The sequence below is a fragment of the Thermobia domestica genome, chromosome 13 (genome assembly GCF_964235325.1).
Source record: "Thermobia domestica chromosome 13, izTheDome1.hap1.1, whole genome shotgun sequence".
In the NCBI taxonomy this organism is placed as follows: domain Eukaryota; kingdom Metazoa; phylum Arthropoda; class Insecta; order Zygentoma; family Lepismatidae; genus Thermobia; species Thermobia domestica.
Window position 1 is genome coordinate 71878784 of NC_137466.1, and position 27151 is coordinate 71905934.

Sequence of the window (27151 nt, forward strand, 5' to 3'; positions counted from 1 at the left end):
TTGAATGAAATTTCATTCATATCTTCGTTTATGCGCACTGATAAATAAATAAATAAATAAATAAAGCAATTTATCTTGCTTTACCCTGCATGCGAGTAAATGTGATTTTTGTACTCAACGTAAAAGGGACAAAGTGAGTTAAGAGTGTTGGATTGAAATAGAATTCCTGTCTTTGTTTTCGCTGCACTGCAGTATACTTAAATTTCTGACACTGGCGTTTGTTCCTGTTTTCGGTTACCCATAAGCTTTTGTTTTTCCTACTTGTTAGTACCATGTAATAATGATTTACTCGATAGAATAATTGCCAGTAAGAGAGTATACCTTCCTTTGCATAAGTAATTACTTCGGAAAGGATGCACTAATTTGAATATAACCTCTTTTGTTGAATAGTATGTGTAATTCTCTGTGTGGTATCAAAAACTGCTACATAGTTATTGACAGAAGTACATTCATGTATATATTGGGAATAATTAACATTATTTTTGATATCGGAGTTGTAAAGTTCTGATATAACAGCGTTTCGATTTTGCAGGTATTGTGTTGGTTGCAATTAACCCATATGAAGAACTCCCAATTTATGGAAGTGATACTGTGTGGGCGTACAGAGGGCAAGCTATGGGAGATCTCGATCCTCATATATTTGCGGTTGCGGAGGAGGCCTACACCAAATTGGAAAGGTAAAACGTGTAAAGTATATATATATATATATATATATATATATATATATATATATATATATATATATATATATAATATTTTTAAAGTTAAACTTAAATAAGAAAATTTTCAAACCCTGTATTCTCATTCTTAGATGGGTTGTAATAAAGCAAATAAGAAAGGATAGGTAGAAAAGTGCTTCAAAATATGTTATCTGTTACTCAGTCAAAACTGTTTATACATGTTGGAGTTAACTTAGCATTATTTAGTATGGCATCTATACGAAATGTTACATATTTTTAAATTTTACATGAGGAGTTTACAGTGTTGACGAGTAACCCCGACCGGAAAAGGAATACTCGACACATGTATGACTATTTTCGATTTCGTGGAATACTCTACAATATCATACAGAAAAACAGTTTCACTTCTCTTTGAGATCTTTGCGCTCATGTAGTAATGGAGTAAACAGAGGCTACCATTTTAATCATTGTGTACTACCAAGAACATTGTTTCACAGGAATTACCATGGGGTCTTCTAGAACCCCATTTAAATTATATTCTATGTGCAAAACCATCAAACAAAGAACTAAATTTTTAGTATTCATTTTTAGCATACATTCGCGATAGAATGCAAGAAAAGACTGAATTGTAACCTCACTTGTTTAAAAGATATATCATGATAAACACCTCTGGGGTCCCAAAAGACTCCTTCTTACAAGTATATGAATCACAACATATGTACGAATGAAGGTTCTCTGACAGCAAGATTTACAGTTCTTTTAAGATACCTCACGTAGTGAGTGTATAAGAGTCATATAATCCGAGAAGCATCGTTTGGTTAAAAGTTGATAGAGAACTTCTTTCACATTGAATTGTATGAATTGGTAAAAGAATTTGAGAGCATCTCAAGTCTTACTGGACACCGAATAATGTTAGTTTTATTATCAATTTGTACGTATATTTTCTGATCAAACTTAATTTTTTTCGATATATATGGTGTACATAGAGCGTTGAATTTTGAGAGTCCATTAATTAGAGGTTTGAAAAATTGACTGGGGAGGAAAAAAAGCAATTTCATCTACTAGACATTTTAATTTTTTGCTGTTTTGAATGTATTGGGAGTAACGTACTAGAATAAGTAAATTCAGTTCGTGAGAGTTTCTTATTGTGAAAAGTATGAGTCAGTCTTTTTAACGCTTTCTAGACACTCTACGATAATTTTTTTGTGTAGATCAGGTTTTGCCGTAGTCTTGAGCGTTTAGTTCCTTTTGTACGAGTCCTATAATTTTTTTTTGTCCGTATTTACAGTGCAGGAAGACTTTATTACTAGATATGTTGTATATTGTATCGTTTGGAACTTCGATTCATGACATGCTGGTACTTAAGTTGAAATAAATATAGAAAAGGCCAGTGATTTGATACTTATTTTCACTTTCTTTCCGTTCCCGTAATAGAATGAATAATGATATGTTTGCCTTTTAAGAAACTTCACAATTCATGACGTAATACTGTTCACAGTTACAATTTGCTGTATGTTAGAACAAATAAAACTAAGCTTACTAGTATTCAAAGTGGTATTTATAATCAATTCCACATTAGCTCATAGACAGTTAAAACAAACTCCCCTTCTCCCCACCTCTTTACTAGTGCTGAAAGGGAAAGCAAGTCTGTAGTCTTGACATGGAGAAATAATAATAATAATAATCATAATAATAATAATAATAATAATAATAATAATAATAATAATAAATAGTGTTGTTTAAGATCTCAAATTTACCCCGATTCACGTGCATCTGATGTTGAGAAGGCATTGCTGTTAAAAGAAATCCGCTACCAACAATTACCATTGTTAATTTTTGTCTTTAAAAGAATTTATATGACGGAATGTTTGATTTTATCGTATGATTTAAATTGAACTTCTAGAAATAAGAATTCATTCGTTATAAGGGTTTTCATGATTCTTTCATTTAAGTGTCGGAAGGAACTAAAACAAATCAATCGTGTTGAAATTGTACTATTTTTCTTTCTTTTTCTTTTTATTGTAACATCTATATAAGAGGGCGAGACACGTGTTGTTTTTCTTATTTCGTATTCCGCGTTTATCATGTTAACGCTCTCTGCAGGGGTACATCCACGCAGAGTATCCACCTGATCAGAACCCCCCCCCCCCCCGCAAAAAAAACTTCGTAACTTGACGTACATTTGTACACTTTTTTCTATACTTATCTAGCAGAGAAATGGTTTATGTAGCCTAAAGATTTCATCTTAACTCCTCCTCATACTCTTTCGTTTCGTATAAAAACAACCTAATTTTATCATATTTCCTGAGAATATAGGTGGCAGTACTTATCAATTACTTATCGTCTTTTTGGGTGTAGAGTAATATCGATTCCATACGATATGTACACTCACGTCCAAAATAATTGTCGCATATCTGTAACTGTCTTCGTGTAAGAATATAATTTGATAATGTTTTTGCAGGGTACTTTTAATACTGATACTATGTGTATAATCGGGAAATTTATGTTTGTGGTAAATTTCATAGGAAAAGAATTATAAAGACGAAAATTAGAATAAGTAAAACAAAATGTTGCTAAATGGTCAAGAAAGGTTTATTTTCGTTTTATTGTTCTTATTTACTGCTCTTTTGACATGAAAATTGCCGCATACATGTCTTTGCCGATTATACACGTACTAACATCATAAGAAATACCAGACGAATTCGTTATCAAATTATATTCCTACAACAACATATTTATAGACATGCGACAATAATTTTGGACATGAGTGTACATAGTGTGTTGTAATATTGGACTCCCTTTTCCCCCAGAAAATCTGGGTGCGCACCCACTATTCCCATGCAGAGATTGTATTTCCTCCTGGATTGCATATTAATATGAAATTATTGCATGAATCTAGTAGGTACCCATTTCCTTCCCAGCTCAGTCATCGCTTGCAATTCCAGCATTTCACAACCTCGACTATCAAGAAAACGATAATTGTTCATTTAAATTTACTATTATACTATATGATTTACTTAGCTCACTACCAAAAATATATTTAATGAAATCTTTTTTAATGCAGAGCTATGATAAAAGTTCAGATTCTTTTTAGTTATATTTGTATACATGCAAAGGTTGACAGTGGAAAGAGAAACAACAAAATTCACGTTTATCAGACCATATGGATAAACGTGTTGGGGAGACAAAATGTTTTGATTTATCAACTTATCTGGAATGAACCGTAGTTATACCAGCTTTCTTTCTAACTTTCTAATACGCAATCAAATACAGTGAATAACGTTTTCGAGGTCATTTTGAGCCAAGAAGTGTGAAATAATGGTCTATTACAAAGCAGCAGTTTGTATTTGTTGTGAGTTTTCGAGGTCCTTTTTAGCGAGGAATTATGAAGTAAAGAAGTCGATTACAAAGCAAGTTGTATCATTTCAAAATTTTAATGAAATTTTCATAATTATGTGAACACTGATGTGGTGACAAGTAATTTTCTTCATTCTAAGCCTTGATTGCAAAACTTGGTATCAAAATACTTTGTGTATCTGAAAGAAGAGAAAACGCTAAGATTTTGGAAACCAAGTCATCCGTTCGGTTCGTTTTATGAAAGTGTATTCAGAAGTAAAATAATTTGCTACTTTTATATTAAAAGCGGTCTACTCACGGCCGTAGATAGAGTAATATTGAAGGTTGAAATACTGGTTATTTTAAATCAGTAAATTTTTTTTGCCTGTTACAAAAATTCCATGTATAAGCTTATTGAAACAAAAGAAAGTATTTCGGTTTTCTAAACATTATGTATTTTGCTTTTGTTGAAATTAAGATTCCATGTAGTTCGCTGTCTCTCTTTTTTTTCTTTCTTGCTTTCTTTCTTTCTTTCTTTCTTTCTTGCTTGCTTCTAAGATCGTCCAGCCTCATTAAACAATGAATTTGTAGCAACGGTCAGAATCAAGTTTTTCGAACTTCCTTTTGATGTTTACAAGTTGCTATTGATGTGTTCAATTAAACAAACTTGCAGCTTACGGTACCACTCTAATCATGCATTAGTTATCTTAAATAAGCAAATTTTTTCCATTGTAGATACTCTTTTAAGAAAAACAACCATTCCATATATATATATATATATATATATATATATATATATATACAGTTAATATTTACTCGCTGTATTTATAAAGATACTGTACTTTTCAGGGAGAACCAAGATCAGTCAATTATCGTTTCTGGTGAGTCGGGAGCAGGGAAAACCGTCTCTGCGAAGTATGCAATGCGCTACTTCGCAACAGTTGGTGGATCGTCAACGGAAACTCAAATCGAGAAGAAGGTCTTAGCTTCAAGTCCCATTATGGAGGTCAGTGATATTCTAAAGTTAATTTATTTAAATACAAATATACCTTACTGTGGAAATAACGCATAAGTAAGGTATAAATGATTATCTTGGAAAACCAAAATGATTTGAATGTATAAATGCAGTGACTTAATGTTGTCACATAATTAATTACTTCTAATTGTACTCTACAAATAGCCAAATAGAAGGATTGAATTGCTTAAAAAAATATACGAAAAAATGTAATTTAATATCGCAAAAGATAAGAATCGTATTTAATACTGCGTGAATACATTAAAGTGAACTCAGATACTACTAATGTATCATCATTTCACAATGCAAGAAATTCATTGATATACATAAATATTTTTACACAACGCACTGTACTATAGAAAAGTACATTAACCTACACTGTAATAAAATAACCTGGAAAGCAAAACAAAATTGAATAGTTGATATTTATGTGTAAAACTCGAATCTGAACCACTTGTATGTATTCAAATATATTTCCCTTAAAACTAACAAGATATTATTTTCTTGTTTGTCTCACATTGAAAAACTAATTGTTGACATCCTTATTACTGCTTTATCATTCAACAGTTACGTACACGTTAAATAATGGAATCACCTTTCTTCGCATTCGTGACAGTATAGCTTAGATTTGGTGAGTCATCACGAACAAATGTATACCAGTCTGTGATAAAAATAAATTTCAAGTAATTCTTTCAATTACGTAATCATAATAATACATTATGTGCATATAACAATTCACAAGGATCTGAACCCCTTTAATGCGGAGCGTACCTTTAAATGCCCATGTCTTCTGACTGTGAATTAGGGAGAACTTCTATAGACGCAGTTCCTTTAAATGCGTCTTCCTCACGGCACTGCCATCTATGTTTTTTGATCTTGGTGTTCATAGAGGAAGGGGTACAGACTGAAAGTATTCGATAGTTTCGAGGCTAAAGAATCCCTTCTATACTTTTTATTTCACGGGGGCCGCGGTGGCTCAGTGGTAGAGCGTTCACCTCTGGTGCTAGGGGTCCCGGGTTCGATCCCAGTCCCCGCCAAGTGAACTTTGTGGTGGACAAACACCGTGTGCGTGGGTTTTCTCGGGGCTCTCCCGTTTCCTCCCACTTTCTTCATTCCACCATTTCATTCATTACTCATCATCACCGTCTCCTTTAGCCTAACCGGCATAACCGTGGGACGTAAAACTCAAAGATTTCATTTCATTTCATTTTTATTTCACTTACACGCGGTTACATTTTTAAGGAAAAAGAATCTAGATTTTGCATTCACTTTTTGTGGTCGAAAGTCTTTCTTTTGACAATGTTTCTTATATGGTTAGCGTACGCCTTCGATTCCCAGCGGAAGCTCATCTGCTTCGGATCCCACGTTAATAGTAAATTTTGAACCACTTACCTGGGTAGTAAATCGCCTTTCTCCACTACCAATTGTGTCTGATATGATGACCACGGGCCCAAACGATCGCCCGACATCGTAGTTTTCTTTGGAGGCAGCTCCTGGTCAGAATAAAAGGCAATGTCTCGCCGTACTGCTTTAGCAACTTTCCAAGGATCTTGCAAGTTATGGGGACGGCGTTAAGCCTGTTCGAAGAGTCCAATCTCTCAGTAATCCGTGGTAAGGCATAACTGGATTTTACAGGGATGGACGAAAATGGGATAACTGAAATTCCTATCTATTCTGCCTTCCTTGCGTAGAACTCCTGTGATGATCAAGTAGTATGAATGGAGATCTTGTTCAGGTAGATATGAACATATGTGATCTCCTCGCCGTACAAGTGGGGAATGTGTTTGTCATACAGAGAGTTCATAAAGTTTCCCTGCAAGTGAATATTGTTGATTTTGATGCTGGAAGGCACCTCGAAGAGTAGCACCATTCCGCGACTACAATATCTTGCCACCACTAGAAATCCATTGGAAAACTTTCCTTGCACTAGAACACACTCAGAACGGTTTTTATGATGGTCTGGTTGACGGTAGAAAATGCATCGAACTTTATTTGGCTCGTCTAGATAGCCACTCATCATCCGGGCTATACACCCGTTTCTACTTGACCGCTGTGAAGTATGTTTCGTACAGTTTTCGCCGATTGTGAACCTTTCTTGCATGTGAGTAGTATGGGTCGACGTTGGTGCGATTGGATCAGTAGAAATTTTAGGTGGCCCCTCCCTCAGGACCCTTTCCGTCTTTCCTGACCCGAAGCAATGACTTAGGGAAACAAGACAATCCCCCTAAATTTTGACATGGATACCGTGACCCATCTATAAATTTTGAGAAGGTGCATAGGACCACCTCCCTTAAATTTTGGAAATGATCAAAACTAAACATTTGGTAATACAGGACCGGGGTATGTACCTTTTTGTAAGTGTGGTTGGTTTATCTTTTTCCCTTTCATACCACCCTTAAATTTGGGAATTGTCAAAAAATAAAATTCATCTGACGTTGTATGAACTTGTTCTGATATGTATGATTGCATAATAATGATGCAATTCTTGTGTACAGTGTTGCCAGATCTTTTGTTCCAAGCAGTTCTGATTTTTTAGAAGAGTTCTTTTCTTCGGCTTGTAATTTTTTCTTTGAACTTCAAATTTTCAGTAGTGAACAAATTTAAACAAAATTTTGAAACTAAAGTTTCGAAATTAAACTTTAAAAAATTCAACAAATGCAAATAATTTTCAAACAAAAACATTTCATCATTTTTTTAAACTTTTGACTGAGTGCAAACATTTCCAAACTTGAAAAATTTTAAACAAAAATCGTGAAAGAAAATTTAAAAACAGTGCTCAAAAATTTTAATGTTTTCAAAAACTTTTTAAAATTTTAAATTAAAATTTGAAAGTAATTAATATTTTTTCAAATATTTTTAATTGAGTGCAATAAAATTTTAAACTAAAAAATAAAATTTTCAGAACCTTCTAACGAGTGCAAAATATTGAAAATTGAAAACTTTGAAAAAACCATGTTCAAAAGAGATTTTAAAACTGATCAAAAAATTAAATAAATAAAAGAATTCAAAAGTTTTTGAAAATGCACAGCCAATCAAATTGCACGAAAGATAGCTTTCCACTAATGAGCTTAGACGGTGAGTTTCGACTAAAGTTCAAAGTGTGAAATTGTTATTGTTAAATATTAATCGGTTTTAATAATTACATATCTAATTTCAAATTCTAAATTTTTCCACCAGTGATCTGATACTGAGTTGTGGCTACAATCTTAAGATTCAAAATCTGTAACAGTGGTCAAAAAAATTTTAAGCAAAATATTTGAAACCTTTTAAAAAATAAACAAAGATTTGAAAGTGATCAACCAATCAGATTGCATTAAGAATAACTTTCCACTTATGACCTTAGACTATGAGTTGTAACTACAATGTTGGGGTTCAAAGATTTTCAAACTGAAATTTTGAAAAAATCAGTGATCAAAAAAATTTTCTAAGTAAAAAATTTAAACAAAGCTTTCCAAAAATGTTTGAAAAAAAGTTAGATTTGAAAGTGATCGTCCAACAGATTGCATCAACAATAATTCCCTATTAATGACCTAAGACTATAAGTTGCAACTAAAGTTCAAAAAGTGAAATTTGTTGATGCATATCAATCGATTTTAATAATTACATATCAAGTTCCAAGTCCTAAATTTTTACACCAATGACATTGTACTTGTAACTACAATCGTAATATTCATTGTGAAATTCTTAATGCATATCAATAGGTTACAATAACTACGTATCAGGTTTCGAGTCCAAAATTTGTAGTTATAGGAATCAATCGATTAGATTTCACCAAAGGTAACTTTTCACCAATGACTGTAGATTATGTCTTATAGTCATCCATATGCTTATATAATATAATAGTCTCTTATCTTTAAATTTGGGGACTGTCAAAATTCCCCAAATTTAAATTTTGGCAATATTTTAAACGTGTAAGGATCAACGTAAACTATTTAGATTTACAAAAGTACCCAAATCCTAAAGAACAATTACCAATTTTTATTTTTTTGACAATTCTAAATTTGAGGGGTGGGCCAATGTACCCATCTCAAAATTTAAGAATATCTCAAGGTTCTCATGTCCAATGAACCAAAATGATCCTCTGTATCCATCTATATAACGACATGCTGCAATAAAACCACATCTTACAGGATAAATTACATCACAAAGCTTCTAAATTTGAATTTTTCTGGCAATTTTCTAACCGTAGAAGGGAACAAAATGAAGCATCGAAATTTACAGAAATATACCTTAGTTTTAATAGACCCTTTACCAATTTTTAGTTTTTGACAATTTCTAAAATTTAAGGGGGCTCCTCCCCAAAATTTAAAGCGGTGTATCATTGTGCTCATGTATTAAAGAGAAAAAACAATGTATTCATCCATATGATCTATCTTGCAATAAGTCCTCATCTTAGTGAACTTTAGAACACTAAGAACTTTAGAACAAAATCTCTCTTCATACTAATTCAAATTTCGTGCCAAAATAGAAAGTGTTACGTACGTATAGTTTTTGGCATTTTTATGTTAGGGTGATATAAGGTGAACCACCCAAATATGCAGAGTTTTATATATATATATATATATATATATATATATATATATATATATATATATATATATATATATATATATATATATATATATATATATATATATATATATTCGAGTTCTAGAGAGTATTTATCATTTTTTGACAATTCCGAAATTTAAGGGATGGGCCAACACATATGTTCCAAATTTTGAGAAGGGAATAGCAATGTACTCATATTCTATGAAAAAAAGTAGTCCCCTGTACTCAAGCATAGAACCACATCACATGTTAAAGAAGATAAATTAGGTCAATAACCGATCACGTGGTAAGCACATGGTAATACGAATATTTTGGCTTTTTTTTTTTTTTTAACTCAGAAAAGGGGACAAGCAGAACCACACTCAAATTTACAAAAATATATACTATAGAGCATTTATCTTTATACGCTCTCGTAACTTGTAAAATAATAAGTACATAACGCTAAAATTTCATACCATGCAAATATCAGCAGGGGAACATAACTTTCTGATACCACTAGGCTAACAATATTCTCAACTCAACATAGTTATATTTTTTTCAAATGGCATTGCATCAGGTTATTTTATACTTCAATTCTGCATGTAAAACTAAAACCTATATTACCAGAATTACTATGTAATGTTGCAAATTAAGGATGCTACAGTATCACAAATATCGCACAACCACCAAACCAACTTTGGAGGGTTCTACGGCAGTAATAACGCAAGTGAGACAGACGAGGTGTTACACATCCAAAGTGTCTTAGTATCGAATACTACAGTCATCATATGACTTATTTTGAACAAGTATCAATATAATTACAAGAAATTGAAAATTTAACTTTTTTTTTTAATTGTTTCAAAAAAGTGTTTAGATAAATACTACATCCAATTACATAAATGGTTACCAATAGACATAAAGATCATAGTGCCATTCGTCCAATTCATAAGAACGTTCTTACAATTTCCTAAACAAATAAATTAGTGTTTATGAATTAAGTTTTATATATAATCTTTCTTTATAGGCAATAGGCAATGCGAAAACAACTCGAAACGACAATAGTTCAAGATTTGGAAAATTCATTGAAATAGACTTTAATAAGCATTATCACATAATAGGTGCCAGCATGAGAACATACTTGTTAGAAAAATCTCGTGTTGTCTTCCAAGCACCAGAGGAAAGAAATTACCATATTTTCTACCAATTGTGTTCATCAAGGCACCTTCCAGAATTGAAGGAGCTTCAGCTTTGTAAGTATTTATGTGTCTATTTGTATATTACTGTATATTACTCGTGCATTTATCTACTATTTATTTATTTATTTAAAAACGAAAATGTGAGTGATCTGATACATCAGTTCTTACAGTTTCACGTGGTATGAAGATCGTCATTGCTAATGTACCCTTGTTCATTTTACTTTATACTTGTTCAATCATATATTTTCAAATATGTTAATATATTTAAATACATTAAAAACACCAATTTAAACCTATCAATATTTACGTAATATACTATTTCACAATACATATTGATGATATTAATTGTTTGGCTGTGTTGAAGTAGCAATATCAATTCGAACTACTACTATGTTGTTTGAGTCACACAGTGTACAGTTGATTGGTTTTGAGTTTTAATATACTTCTTAGCACCGAAAAGTTACATGAGACGTGGACCTACAACTTAACATGGGATCCAAATGACAAGAGCTTCCACCGGAAATTGAATCTTGATCACCCGTTCCTCTTGTACACTAACCGAATAGCCAAGGGAGCTCAGAACACACAATATATAAATGTCACAATGTGTAAATACTATTCAAATCGCATAATGTTAACCTTTAATTTAATTTTAGTAAATTGTCTTGAAATAGAAGTATAAAAAGTGATGTATAGTACGTGCTACACATCGTAGTTCTGAGAAATCATCACTAGAATGAGTAGGATGAGTATTTCATTATATGTAAAAGAATTGTACTACGAGTTTTTAACTGCTTTTCTTTAAATGAGTAATATAGATTATTAATAAGTTATTGTTTCAGAATCTTCTGTACAATAACAAGGAAGTTGCGCTGATTGAATCTGCTAATTGATGGTAACAATAGCTATTGGGTAGACAATAATCAAGGTGGTGTGTTACAAGTATCACCGTTTATATTGGCAATAAAAATAGGAAGTGATCCATAAATGTGAGAAATTTGTTTGAAGCAAAAATGAATTGGTATAGAGTAATCCAATATATTGATTTAGTACGCGGGGAGCAATGCTAAACTCGTTTCGCTGTATCATCAACTTGGTAGCTAGATTCGAATTTGCCGAACGTGCCGCATCAACCATATTTACGTGTAAGTGGAAAGTTAAGGATGTGACATAGTAAACTGATGGAGAATTCAAGAGAAATACAAATTACCGTATTGGTCCTAATCTTCTTTCTCTGTTTTTTACCATTTATGTGGGATGAAAGTTTCTAACGAGTGTCGTGCATAAAGCCGTGTACCGGAATTTTTTCCTTGTTAGACTTTTTTTTTTCTCTGAAGATATTCCTAATCGTATCCATCAATCCCCCCCCCTTCTCTCTCTCTCTCTCTACGTCTCTTTCTATCCACTTCCATTGCCATCACCCTTCTTACCACATAATCATTTCTTCTTATGATTAGATGGGCATGCCACTGCAAACATTTCTCGAGGATGTTAGATATCTCTATAACCTTTCTTGTTTCCCGCACTCTCTCATTCCTCACGTACTCCCTCTCTTTTTATCTCACATATTCAGCTCAACGTTCTCATTTCAGTAACATTCAGTCTTTTTTTTTCTGTGCTTTCTTTATTGGCCATATTTTTTATCCGTATATCATTGCTGATCTAACTATCGTTTTGTAAACCATCCCTTTATTCTTTACCGTGATTTTGCGACCACGTACTTTCTTCCAAATTCGCCATCTTTCATTCTACGTTCTATTTCCACGTCCAAATCACCATTCTTGGCAACAGGTAAACCTATTTTTTTTTCTACTTCATTTAATCTTCTTGTAGCCTTACTTCTCTATTTCTTTTTCGTATTAGCCCGAATACGGTTATTTTTAGTGTGTATATTTGTTTGTTTTGTTAGAAATATTGTATTATATTCCCAACCTAGTCCTTTACACTTGAAAACGAAAGTTTATTTCATACCATCTGAATTATCCTTCCACAATCGTGCTGTGCCATTACGTGACTCTTCAAGGTCCGATGTATATAAGAAATAGATAATTGTAATGCATTAATATTATGGTTCGATTTGATTGACACTTAAAATTTGCTGTTAATATGTGTTTGCTACGCTTCCACGGAATATTCAAATCAACCTGAATATATCATCCGAGCAGTGAATACGGAGTGTAATGACCAGGAAAAAAAGATTCATTGAAGACTGAAATTTAAATCATAAAAATAGCTTTAAATTGGTAAATTTTCCATCATGTAATGCTGTACTTTCAAATTGTGTGGTGGGGGCGCGGTGGCTCAGTGGTAGAGCGTTCACCTCTGGTGCTTGGGGTCCCGGGTTCGATCCCAGCCTCCGCCAAGTGAACTTTGTGGTGGACAAACACCGTGCTCGTGGGTTTTCTCGGGGTTCTCCCGTTTCCTCCCACTTTCTTCATTCCACCATTTCACTCATCTCTCATAATCACCGTCTCCTTTAGCCTAACCGGCATAACCGTGGGACGTAAAACTCAAAGATTTCATTTTTTTTTTCAAATTGTGTGGTTAGGTTATTATTATTATTATTATTATTATTATTATTATTATTATTATTATTATTATTATTATTATTATTATTATTATTATTATTATTATTATTATTATGTTATAGTTTATTTTTCCACCAAAGTCATCCAAAAATTTAAGGTTCGTACTATATTCGAGGTTGTACTATATTCAGGACAATATAGTGATTACAGGATCCAGAAGAGTAAGTCGGGCAAGTTTTCATGCTACATATATATATGTATATAATATAGACAAAAACTAAATAGTTATATACCTATAACTCGATCTCTCTATTGTATTTAATTTCAAATTTGTAGGCTCACAGGAGGAATTCCACTACACAAATCAAGGCGAGAACCCTATTATAGATGGCGTAGATGATCAACAGCAGTTTGAGGATACGAGAAATGCCCTGACGTTATTAGGATTTTCACAAAAGGAACAAATGAACGTGTTTCGAATTCTAGCCGCCATTCTTCATCTAGGAAATGTAGATATACTTGAGGGGATTGATGAAAATGACAGTAATGCTGAAGGAGAAAGCAGTGTTATTCCGGTAAGTTGGGAGATCCGAAAATTACAGTATAGTATTTGTATGGTATAACAAATATACTAATAGCAGAAATATATATATATATATATATATATATATATATATATAAAGCACTTAACGTAAATAAGGAAAGAAATATTAAAAGTACAATAAAGTGCCACTAGAAAGACATCCTGGGTGTGTGAACAGTATGAATTGTTTAATGATTAAGTGAAGTATAAAGTGATTATGAAATATTGAATTAAGACTTACCGGTACACGAATAATATTTTCTTCTGTAAATTTTTAATTCCCACATAAATTGTAGAATGTTCAATAAATATTAAAAAATATATTTCTATAATTTATTACTGGCTATTTTAATCATCACCAGAGAGAAACGGGTGGGATAAAGGATACAATAAATTGAAGAATGAATGTTAAAAAGTTATTAATAGCAGAATACTTTGAAGGTCTAGGTCACGAACTCGAATTTCAAATTATTTTCTATGACTGCAATGAAAACTTCCTATTATATTTAGGTATATCACTATAAAATAGATGTGTAAATTCCATATTTTTAACTGTTCGCTTTTGTTTAAAAGAAGTTCCCTCTTGTGTATTTATTCTTTATTAAAACTACTTAATAATCTTACATCAAAGCTGTCCGAATGAATAATATTTAGTTCGTTATTAGTACGGTTATCAAAATAATAGAAACACTTGATGAAAACAACTCCTTGTCGATTACGGTTAGCTTGCAGAAGAGCTCTGATATGTCATGGAATGGAAGTATGCAAATAAATCATGAATGATTTTCAGAGGAATACTGTACTATTCTTCATGCAATGCAGCACTCAGGTCCGTCATGGAGGGTAGAGAAGGATTTTGCACCGAAATCTTGAATTCCAAAACTGATCACGGTCAAGGGTGTATTAACCATTAAGCAAAATAAGCACGTGCTTAGAGCATCAAGGGAAGGGGGCACCACAGAAATTTTCTATAACCGAATATTCCATGGTTCATATGGTGCAAGACTGCAGATGAACCAGGATTCACAAAAGGGGCACCCAACATTCAATTTAAAAATAAATAAATAAATAACAAGAGCACTCAGAGTGCGGACCTCCACCAAGGGTCACGAAATCGAAAGGGAAAAGTGTCAAAAGAATAACCTCCTTGGCGAAAGTAAATAATAATAATAATGATAGTGATTGAGAATCTTATCAATGACTTTGCAATTGCAAAAAAATAGGAGAAAATTTGTCAAATATAAGTAAAGTGGAAGTATATAAAAGTAAAAATTATTTCCATCTTACTGTGAGTTTTGTTTAATATCGATAAATATAATGTTGTTTTATAGTTTACTATTTATATTTTGAGTTACGTATATTTGGGGATAGCAAAGTATTTTAAGTGCTTAGAACCTCTGAACACTAAAGATTCATTCTCAAATTGCATAAAATATTTTGTGCTAAATATGTATTAGCTGAAAATATTTTCTGTTCTGTAGGAAGAGGTTAAAATGTTAGGGGTAAAAGAAGTGTGTCCGTATCCCTATCTGACTGTGTCCGTAAAATGGAAGGCTCTCTCCAATAATAATAATAATAATAATAATAATAATAATAATAATAATAATAATAATAATAATAATAATAATAATAATAATTAGTAATAATAGTAATAGTAGTAATTAATACAGTTTTGCCGGAACAAGAAAAGTCCTATCATGGAGTCCGCTATTGACAAGTGTTCGTTAAAGGAAGTTTCACTATATATGGTCAGTCAAATTTAACTTACACTGAAATTAATTTGTTTTTTGTTTGTATTGTAACAAAATCTTGTAATTATGTTAATAAAGATTTTAGGTTTACTGGTATTTTTGTTTGTACTTCTCAATAATTTCATTCCTTGATTAAGTTTACCCTTGTCTATGTTTAGGGCGATGACTTAATACGTGTGGAAAATTACTCGTAAGAGTTTCTGTCGATATTCTAAATGTTCAAAATTATCTTGTGTTGCCTACTTCAGTATGAATACTCTTGTTCTTTTCGTCTTGTAATGACTTATGCACATCACTTTGAATTCTGAAATGAAATTCGATATGCTTTTTAATTATTTTATTTCTTTTTTTCTTAGCCAAATGACAAACACTTGGTGGCGTTATCAAAACTGTTAGAAATTGACCGACATGAAATGAGCAATTGGCTGTGTCATAGACGAATTGTGAGCATGAGAGAAGTGTTTTTAAAACCAATGACTGTGTCTGAAGTAAGTAAAAGTTTATACGAGAAGAATCAGGGTGTAATCATTAAGTGGAAGATATTGTTAAGTGTAAAATTAATATTCAATATGTAAGAACATTATAAGTAATTGTGATGAGTATTTCTATATTGCGTATATCAGAGTCCAGTATAGAGAACATACCTCTAACTGAAGAAAATTTTCTTCTTCAAATTACAGGAGCATATACTCAAAAGAATGGTTTTCATTTCGAAGTTTTTTGATAAAAGAATTCTGTGAGTACCGACTTCTCGTGACAATTGTACAAGAACCTCTTTGTATCTAGACATGACTAATTTTAGTGAATGTGGATATTCTACTCAAAAATTCGAGGAGCTCGCGAATTGGTTGTAAAACTTCTTTCGTCATCCTTCCAAAAGCTGTAGTAAGACACCGTTGTAAAACTATATGTATGGCCGTTCTTCCAATATATTTTGTATTTTCATTTTTTCTTTGACAGATAAAATGGATTTTACGGCATTATTTTTGACTTAATAAAAGCAGTTTATATATATCGGAATTTATTATCTTTAATGAATGCTTAATGAATAGACAACGTTTCTTTGCCGACAAACGTTCCACCGCAAAAACTTTCAGACGAGCCCAACGTTAAGAAATTCAAAAACTGGAAAGTTTTATGATCTTACTGAACGTATAATTAATTTCAAAGTATAATATCCTCAACCTGGAAACGTTTCTAATACTCAACAGATAGCATTCCCATAGCACTCCACTAAGTAGTAAAACATAAGGATGAACCTCAGTTGTGTATTTAACAACTTCCTACGTTTACATTTCCCAGTGAGAGTATGTGTGTATATATATGTGATTCAGACAAATGTGTGAAACAAGGACTATGTTTTAAAATGAACTTTAAGATAACTATTCGTGTCTTGTTTACCAAATATTGTTAGGGTCATCAGGTCTAGGAGGCTCAGGTGGGCAGGTCATGTAGCTAGAATGGAAGAAAGTAGGAATGCTTTCAAAGTTTTAACTGGAAGTCTAATGGGAAATGGAAAACGACCATTAGAAAGACCTAGGCCCAGATGCGAGGACAATATTAAGATGGATCTCGCAGAATTAGGAATACAAAGCAGCAACTAGATCCAGTTGGCTAAGGGCAGAAGTCAATGAAGAGCTTTCGTAAATGCAGCATTGAGCCCTCGGGTTCTGTAGGTCATAGAACTTATTTAGTTTTTAGTTTAGTTATTCGTGTCTTTTGTGAGAAGGTAATATTCTCTAGTAAGAGGTTTTCAATTATATTAGATAATCTGATATGACAAACATTGCTTAAAATTTGAATATTGTTTTTTGATAGACAACCAAAATAAGGTTTTTAAGTACTGACCTGTAGCTAATTCAGATTAATTTTGAATGCAAATTGTTAATATATGTATGCCTGATTTTTCAACTTCCATTTAGGGTATAGACATTTTGCTTTGTATTAATTTTGTTCGCTGTAGAGCTATAAATTAAAGTTAGAACCTAATATTTCTAGTTTAAAATTTACTGATACGTCCTGTGATGATGAGATCAGTTTACATATTACTTTATTGCTTTCAGGCCACTTTCTCAAGAGATGCTCTTGCAAAACATATATATGCAACTCTTTTCAATTGGATTGTTACGGTTGTGAATAAAGCTCTACAGAGCTCATCGAAAGCTCAAAAATTCATTGGTGTTCTAGATATATATGGATTCGAAACCTTTGAAATAAATAGTTTTGAACAGTTTTGTATAAATTATGCCAACGAAAAGCTTCAGCAGCAATTTAATCAGGTAAGCATAAAGTGTTTTACGTACTTAAGAGTGATCCTGTCTTCTGCATTTCGTAACTAGCATCATATTGTAGAATCAACTTCATATTGCAATAACCATGTGAAATAAATAATTTGTGAAGATGTAAGTCCTTATGCACTAAATTATATCTCAGATCCACAGAAATTGCGTAACGTGTGAAACAATATTGAAAAGAGATGTTCAGTATGAAATTTTGCTTGGCCATTAGTTTTAAGAGAACTGACCATTTGAGTGTTTTTGTAAGTAGCAGAGTCCTCCACGCTGCTCTAGTGGCTAGCGCATGTGCCTTTGATGCACATGATCTCAGGTTCCATTCCCGTTGGGGAGCACAGATAAATTAATTTCACATTCATTCCTTCATTAACTATCCATTTCCTTTATCTTAAAGGGCATAAGCATGGGACCTTAAATTCAAGTTTTCATTTAATTTAATTTGATTTGGTAAGTACTGAGTTAAAAATTAGAACAAAATCAGCCCATTCCTTCAGCTATTGGCAACATAAAATGTCACATGTGCGTTTTTAAACTTGAGTGCTAAAGTGTCATACAACACATGATATTTGAGTGCTTGAGTGTTATACAACACATGATATTTGAGTGCATGAATATCATACAAGACATGATAGAAACCACATATTATTTTTCTAAAGTTGTTAGTAACAACACCAGTTTATTTAATCAGTCAAAAGTTGGTTGGGAATCGTCTGTGTATAATGAGGAACTCCTAAGGAGATCAGCTCACTCATAATATGCCCTGGGAATCCTAAACGTATTTTTATATTCTTAGTATAATTTTGACAGCTAATCTTGTTGTCTTGACGGCTGATCAGTAATGGAGACCTTCGAGTTTTTAAAAGTCTTTTTATATTTTATTCAACTTAGCCCTTTTTCCACACAAAACTCTAAAATCGGCAATAAATTGTTAAAATTTTAGTGATCAGTACACACACTAACTCACTACTGAGAGTACCAGTATAAATTCAGTCTACAATGTACTCATAATACGAGTTTCATACAATATGAAACACATTGTAAACACATTCGGATTGGTTGCCGAAATTACACTAGGAATACAACATTCTTATTAGGATTCCCAGGGCATATTGTAGGCGAGTTTGAGTTAACCTTAACAAATTGTGCCAGATGGTATGTGCTAAAAACTCTTTACGGAGCTAGGCCCGCAAGTAGAGGGGGACTAGCGGGCCTTCCTCCTAAAGTTGTCGTGCCCCCCCCCCCCCCCAGACCTCAATACAAAATTCCTTAATGCAAAAAACATAATTTAGATATTTGTAAGAGAATTTTTAATAACTTGCCCTCCCAAATCTCTGTGGCTGGTTTCGGGCCTGCGGAGCTTTCGAGCTAACTCATCATAGAAGCAGTGTAATTTACTTGTACTTTTTAAGTGTATGGTGTAAGTAATTTGACCTTTTTATGTAATTTTATAAATGACTAAAACAGTGAAATGTTACAAATTTACACTATTACGTGTACAAAATTTCGGAACATTAGCAACTAAAGGTTTATATGATTGATAATCTCATTCACTTTATCATAGATATTAGGGACACAAAACCAAATTTCCGTAAGTTGAATTCAGTTGTTGTGCACTGTACACTCATGTCCAAAATGATTGCCGCATATCTATAAATGTCTTCACGTAAGAATATAATTTGATAATGATTTCTCAGGGTACTTTTAATACTGATATTATGTGTATAATCGGGAAATGTATATTTGTAGAAAATGTCATAGGAAAAGAATTATAAATACGAAAATTAGAATGAGAAAAACAAAATGTTGCTAAATGAAGAAGAAAGTTTGAATTTCGTTTTATTGTTCTTATTTACTGCTCTTTTGGCTTGAAATTTGCCACATACAGGTCTTTGCCGATTATACATAAGAAATACCGGGCGAATTCGTTATCAAATTATATTCCTACAACAACTTATTTATAGACATGCGACAATAACTTTGGACATGAGTGTACATCTTGGTCCACATGTCAAACAAATTATTATATATGCTCTTAATATCAAGAAGAATTAATGAATTACAGAATAATGCGGAGAAACTTGATAACTGGACTGGTTGGATGCGAATGATCTTTAGCGACATTCAATTTTCGCCTCCCCCTTCCTCCAAATATTTGACGAAACTGTGTACGTTATTTGTTCCTCATATAATAATTACTAGTGACAAAATCTATTTCTCACGTTCTTGTTGCTCTATTTCTGAAGATCCACGACAAACAACTGGGAATTTTGAAAGCAAACTGAGCCATTGTGCTCAGCTTTTACTATTAATTACTTGAAACTTTCTGGTGGGTTAAGAAAATATTACGAAAATAAGATAATTCCTTAATTTTTCTTTAGCTGTTTTCATTATACTTTAAAGTGAAGAATAATTAGCTATTTAACATTTCATTTTATTTTTATAATTGTTTTGTTTCTTCATGGAGAAATATTCATTTGACTCACGACCAGCGTTGTGTTCAGAAGCTTACCCGAAGTGCATTTCGAAGCGGGAGTCAAATCCATGGCTATGTACAAAAAAGAAAATAGTGTTAACAGTTCATCCATACATATGAAAAGTGGCTCGCCATAGAAGGAAGAGAAATAGAAAACCCCAAAGGAATTATACACCACAGAATAATTAAGGAACTAAGTATGAAATAGGGAGGAAAATTAGTAATCTCCTGGAAATCAAAATTAATGTTCCTTTGCCGCCAGATGGCTAATACATATCTTTTTTGTAGGTATGGTCCCAGATTTGATCTCTGGTGGGAAACTTAATTATTATTTCAGATCCCACAAAATCATTCTGCTTCATATTAGCCTTGGTACTAGCGAGGAAACCTTTTCTGATGTCACACGAAATGTGGAATTAGACTATGGTCAATCGATTTTGTTAGTGAATACGAAAATCCGTAGGCGGGAAAGACCCTCGATCGCAACTGTTCCGTACTTATGGAGGAAAGAGTAGGGGCACTGCCAACAAAACACGTTGTGGATAATGAGACGAAATATGGCACGAGTTCGATGACAATATGCATAGAAGCACAGTTAAACATATATTACAATGTGACATTACATTCGACAATACTCTGACAAGTGAACGCAGAGGCGTAGCACATAACGACAGAAGAGGGGGGCGGATAAGCTTAAGTAAAAAATGGTCATATAATTGAGGAAAACGAAGAAGCAAGACGTCAAGGGAATTGTACAGTAATAATACATGGTCAAATAATCAATCACAAACTATAAACAGCCTTTTGACGTCAACATAAAGCAGAAATGAGAGCTATGGAGGGAATTGACCGTAGAGTCCGGACCCCCTCTCCTCGAAACGTCCGATGTGTATAGACTGTTGTAGTAGTAAGGGCAGCACTTGGTCTCACTTTTGGCCCCTGGGTCCCTGCCTCAGGACCCATGTTCCCTGGCCCAGGGTCAATGACCTAGGGGTACGTAGGACCACCCGCTGTAGATTTTGGCAGGGGTACTTTGGCCCACCCCCTAAACTTTCAAAGGGGTGCACCAATGTACCTATGTCTTATGAAAGGGAATGGACCCCTGTGCATGCCCATATAATCATATAAGGTAATAAGACCTCATCAAATGGGATAAATTGTCAAAAATCTCCGAAATTTAAATTTTTGGCAATTTTTTACCTATGAAAGGGAATGAGAGGATCCCCAAAACTTAGAGGTACGTACATACCCTGGTCCTACGCTACCACACCCAATTTTTAAATTTGGTAATTTCCAGATTATAAGGGGGTGGTCCTATGTACCCTGCCAAATGAACTCAGACAATACTTTGCCACGGCCCATTATGCTTCTCTTACTCGCCACCTCACCCAGACGTCCTCAACGTAGTTCACTACCTTACGCCTCGTCTGTTATATCACTCGTCTGTTATCATTATCACTCGTCTGTTATATATGTCGCCTTCTTGTCCAGCGCCCTCTATGTTCGTAGAAGCGACCTAGCTATGTGTTATTACGCTAAACATGTCTGCGTTCGTATCATTTTGCAACACTTCTCTTGGGCTGTTTTTTTTTTTTTTTTTTTTTTTTTTATTTTCGTTTCGCCACGTCGTCTATATGCGTCTATTTCTACAATACCTGTTATCGCGTAACATAAATACGACATTGTGTCATTCGCCCTCACTTCCATTTTGCGTTTCCTTTCCGATCACATAATATGACGATATCTTGTATCGTTCGTATCATTTTGCAACGCACCTTTATATATATATATATATATATATATATATATATATATATATATATATATATATATATATATGTGTGTGTGTGTGTGTGTGTTATTATATTGGTTTGATTCAGAATAGACTCGTAATTTAATAACATGAATGCGTAAAAATAAATTTCATTTGTTAATTGGTAGTGAAATAAAATTCAGAAATCTTTAGTGCGAAAAACATTCTCGTTCAGTGAAAACCGTACCGTGTTGCAGAAGCACTGCAATGACCAGAGCCTTTAACTTCTGAGATAGGAGAGTTAACATTCGCTCCAATTGCTGCGCTATAGCAATCTGGTAGTTGTATGCTCGCTGCAACGCAATATAAATTAGTGGCTCTGTGACGGATTGTTTTTTGCTTTGTAAAATGGATTAACGGAACGAACAGTTATAGAAGTAAAAAATATGTTATTTACAGTATATATGGGAGTATTAAAAAGTATTTTTCTGTTCTTTACTACTGCTAACAATATTTTTTTTCTTGTAATACTTTGGTCGTTGCGCATCGCTGCAACACTTACATTAGCTGGCACTTCGTCTCACATAGTTTCGGTGTTGAAAGAAACGCTGAATTCCAAATCAACTAACCATTCAAAATAGGAATAATTCATGTGCATAGTTACTGTAGGATTCAAAGTAGTTTACATCACATTATCAAATGTTTCGTGTCCGTCTAATGGAATATTTTTTCTTTTCAGCACGTTTTCAAATTGGAACAAGAAGAATACCTAAGGGAACAAATTGAATGGAAATTCATTGATTTCTATGATAATCAGCCATGTATAGACCTTATAGAAAGCAAACTGGGTATTCTTGATTTGCTTGACGAAGAATGCAGGGTAAATGTTTATTCATATTTGTTTATAACGCGTAGTGTAAGTACCGTTAATGAAGTACTGATCTTTTCATATCAACTTTCTCAGATTTTTTGAGATTTAATTTTCAGCTACTGCAGCCGCTTTCATCGAAATATCCATGTTTCAGAATCCTAAGGTACTTCCGCAACAATTTTTATAGAGGTAGTTTGTGAGTACTTCAATTTATATGCCCGTAGCCAAACTCCCTCTATAAAAATTGTTGCGTGAGTATCTTAGGATTCTGAAACATGAATTTTTGGATAAAGCACATGATAGTTCCTAAGTAGTCTTGATCCGACCCTGTAACTTCGAAAGGAGGCATTTGTGCACCCAGGTTGGTCTATACCGTTTGTCTTATCTTAGTGTCAGGAATCACCTCCCAAACGTTGTCGGTGATGTTTTGAAATTAATATATATATATATATATATGAGAGAGAGAGTGAGAGTAAGTCTGTGTGTAATATCTTTTAAATATTCTAAGATGAATACAACATTTTATAGTATTGTCTGATGGAATTTCTGCAGTGTTGTCGAACTAGACTCGAGCTTCGATCCGTTTGCAGTGATCAGTTACCCTGAGTTCTGCTTGGGCTTAGGATTGAAAATTTTAAGTTTATAATGTGCTGTGAGAATGGCACTGTGTGTGTGGATGGGTGAAGGGCGAGCATTAGTCAGGATAACTATTTTCGTAGGTTTTCTCACAATTTAAGTATTACTGCAGCTGTCTTCGTGTAGTTTATTATATCTTCCGTGTGAAGAAACAAAGGTTCAAACGATGTATTTCGAAATGTTATGAATAAAAATTGAGAAAAATAGATTTGATTGTTTTTATTTGTGTTTGGATAAAAGAACGATTTAATGAGTTATACGCTTTATGGCAATCTTAGGAATTGATATAGTCATGTGTGTGTAAAAATGTTTATTGGTGTCTAGTAGGGCGTAGGAGTAGGGATATTGAGATTTTGAGATTTAGGTGCTTGCACAGAGAGTTCCGATGGATAACTAGTATAAGTAAACATTAAGAAGAAAATTTAGAGTAGAGATACAAAATAGAAAAGCGAAGATTATTTTCGTTTTAGTCCTAAAGTGAGTAATTCTCCCTTTTAATTCCTCAACGAGTATATTTTGTTAGTTCCTGCAGCAATGGCTAATAATTTAATATTTATAACTCAGTGTAAATTAAAAATTTATTTATATAGTTACTATTTAATTATTTTAACCTAACAACTTATTAATGATATTACTGGAGTCTTAAATGGGGTTGTTACCGGTAAACAATCTGGTTTAAATTTCTTACTAAGAAATGTTATGTTTTGAAGAAATACGACAATTTACCACTTATAGATTTGTTGTTCTTTCAGATGCCTAAAGGGACTGATCAATCGTGGGTCGAGAAACTGTATGACAAGTGCAAGAAATCCAGGCACTTCGTGAAACCTCGCTTCGGAAATTCTGCTTTTGTGATTCATCATTTTGCAGACAATGTACAGTATGAAAGTGAAGGCTTTTTGGAGAAAAATAGAGACACTGTTATCGAAGAACAAATTCAAGTTCTTAGAAACAGTCAGGTAAGGTATCTTCTATATTTAGTTAATATACGTAGAAAGAAATATAGAAAAACCTCTTTTTAGCCAAAAATGAGATGCGATTTACATCTTTTACAGAAAGATGTGTTTAAATCATATTGACTTCTGTTACATTTTTCACGAGGAGAAATCTGCAAAATTAAAATATTCTGACACTTGACCATGAATACTTAAAATTTGCGGCTAAATTAAATTTAAATATTTTGACACTATTTTAAAGTAGTTTTAAATATGGATATCTATGTTATGGATAGATTAAATCCTAAACCAGAGTTTTGTTAGGCATTTGCTTAAGATGTTAATGGTATTAGTTATAATTGAAGGGTTGGATGTAAAAACTCTACCTTATTATTATTAATAATAATAATAATAATAATAATAATAATAATAATAATAATAATAATAATAATAATAATAATAATAATAATAATTTGAGATTTTCACATGTTTCAGTAGGTAAGGATCTTTCTATATTCTATGCAAAAATCATGTGGATCCGATGATTATATTCAGTGTTATAATGTAAAAGGAGGTACCTAAATACAGTGTCCATCGTGAAGTTAAACCAAGAAGCAGGCAGTTCCGGAAAAATTTCTAAAAGTGAACATACCTGGTTCTTGCACCCAACCCTTCAGTTTAAATATTGATATCTGTGACGTTATTTTGGTAAAGCTGAATTTGATTAAATAGATTAGATCCGGCTCAGAGAATATATTAACGTGCTCAGGAATCTCTATAGTTATTTTATTTATAAGTAAATGTAGTTCTTGGAAACTCCTTATACTTCCTAACTTTTGCTCTACCCTAGAGCCTTGATCATGAAGGTTAAAAATAGGAAGAGCAAGAAGAATAACAGAAACATCGGGAAAGTAAAAGGAATGGATTCATCATGACAGAACAATGCGAGGTCTTAGCTGCTGGTCACTTGTTAAATGGTGTAGCAGCACGCTATAACAGGGTGTATTCAATTTGTGTATTCATTTGTTCGGAAATAGAAGGTTGCCACCTCATGTTAGTATTTTTATTTTTATGCCAAAGTATGTATTTCTTAATTACCCGTTTCCTGTTCTTTATTTAACCAGGTCTTGTCTAAATTCAACTTCAGATTTCTTACGCAAATAAACAAATTTTCAAATACAAGTCTCTCATTTCTGATACCGAATAAAATTCTTGAGTAGTCGATAATATGTTTTGTTTCTTTCAACTGCATCGACGAACCTGAAATGGGTTATCAGCTGTGGCGTCTCTGAGATGTTCTTTGACTCGTACTAAAAGGTTCATTTTTGTCATACCTATATAACCCTCCCGGCAACTGCATTTTATCTTGTAAACTGATTTTTCGTTGGAATCAGTATAGTAGGTCCTGAATTGAATAGTATCCTTTTCCTAAAGTTTTGGGAATTTTAAAGCAATACAAAAATCATATTATTTAACATTCTGCTTAGTGCAGTTGTCAATCTGAAGTATAAAGGTAGTCTGACCCATTTTATGTCTATAGTTTCGGTTTTAGGTCAATCAGAACATAAATTTCTTTTAACCTGATTGTGCCAACTTGATCCATTCATACTACCCAGTTTCAACAAGTAATCAGTCGCGTTGTACAAATCTGATTCCAATGAAGTAAGCTGTATATCACACAGAAAAAAAAAAAAAAAAAAAAATCTTCCGAATATTTGCTTTGGTCACTGCTAAATGAGCGGATTTATAAACCTGGTTCCAATGGACCTACTGTAGACACTGGTGACTAGCTTGTTGCGTCACCTAATGTCTAGATCAAGATAAGTTCATTGTTTAAGATATCCAAAGATATCAAAATTGTTTAAGATATCCAAAGTGGGATTTAGACAAGAGCTGGTTAAATATAGAATGGGAAATTGTAATAAGAAAATACATAGAACGAAGGCATAAAAATAAAATTACTAACATGAGCTGGCAATCTTCCACTTCCGAAGAAATTGAATCACCACGTTACAGCGTGCTGCTACATTACTTGATGATTGACCAGCAGCTTAGAAAAGGTGTTCTTTCGGACTGCTTTGCCCTGGTAAGTCTGTTCCTTTTACTGTCCTGATGTTTTTATTATTATTTCTCCCGTTTTTAGCCTTCGCAATCAAGTTTCCAGGGGGATTCACTCATTTATTCCTTTTGTCGGAATTCGTTATACTGTCAATGTATTCTTACCTGGTGTGTCATACCGTCTACTTATGATCTCTCTTTTTCTCTGCACTGTTTGAATACATCAAATTTATCCTTTTTCTTAATGTCTGTTTTTCAGAACAAACTGATAACGCAGTTATTTGCTGAGGAAAGTGATGGGAGGAAGCTAAGTATACCGAATGTGAAAGTCAGATCAGCTCAAAAGACTTCTACCACTTCCAAACAGCACAAAAAGACGGTAAGTTTTGTGTGAAATTTTTAATTTGATATAACAAAAATTATTATTTTCACATATTTTCAATGTATGAGTGATTATTTCAAAATTGCATTTATTTGAAATAAGCAGTGAAAAATTTTTTGTTAAAATATTA

General features: G+C 33.1%; 1 protein-coding gene across 1 annotated transcript in view; it reads left to right on the forward strand.

Annotated features, from left to right (window-relative positions):
* didum (dilute class unconventional myosin) overlaps positions 1-27151 on the forward strand; it is a 295555-nt gene that overhangs the window by 184702 nt on the left and 83702 nt on the right. The window contains exons 4-12 of the mRNA XM_081735899.1: positions 533-677; positions 4866-5022; positions 10586-10811; positions 13622-13860; positions 15976-16107; positions 17683-17898; positions 22879-23019; positions 24399-24605; positions 26899-27018. Of these exons, the coding sequence (XP_081592025.1) occupies positions 533-677; positions 4866-5022; positions 10586-10811; positions 13622-13860; positions 15976-16107; positions 17683-17898; positions 22879-23019; positions 24399-24605; positions 26899-27018 (1583 nt within the window). The remainder of the gene's footprint in view (positions 1-532; positions 678-4865; positions 5023-10585; positions 10812-13621; positions 13861-15975; positions 16108-17682; positions 17899-22878; positions 23020-24398; positions 24606-26898; positions 27019-27151) is intronic.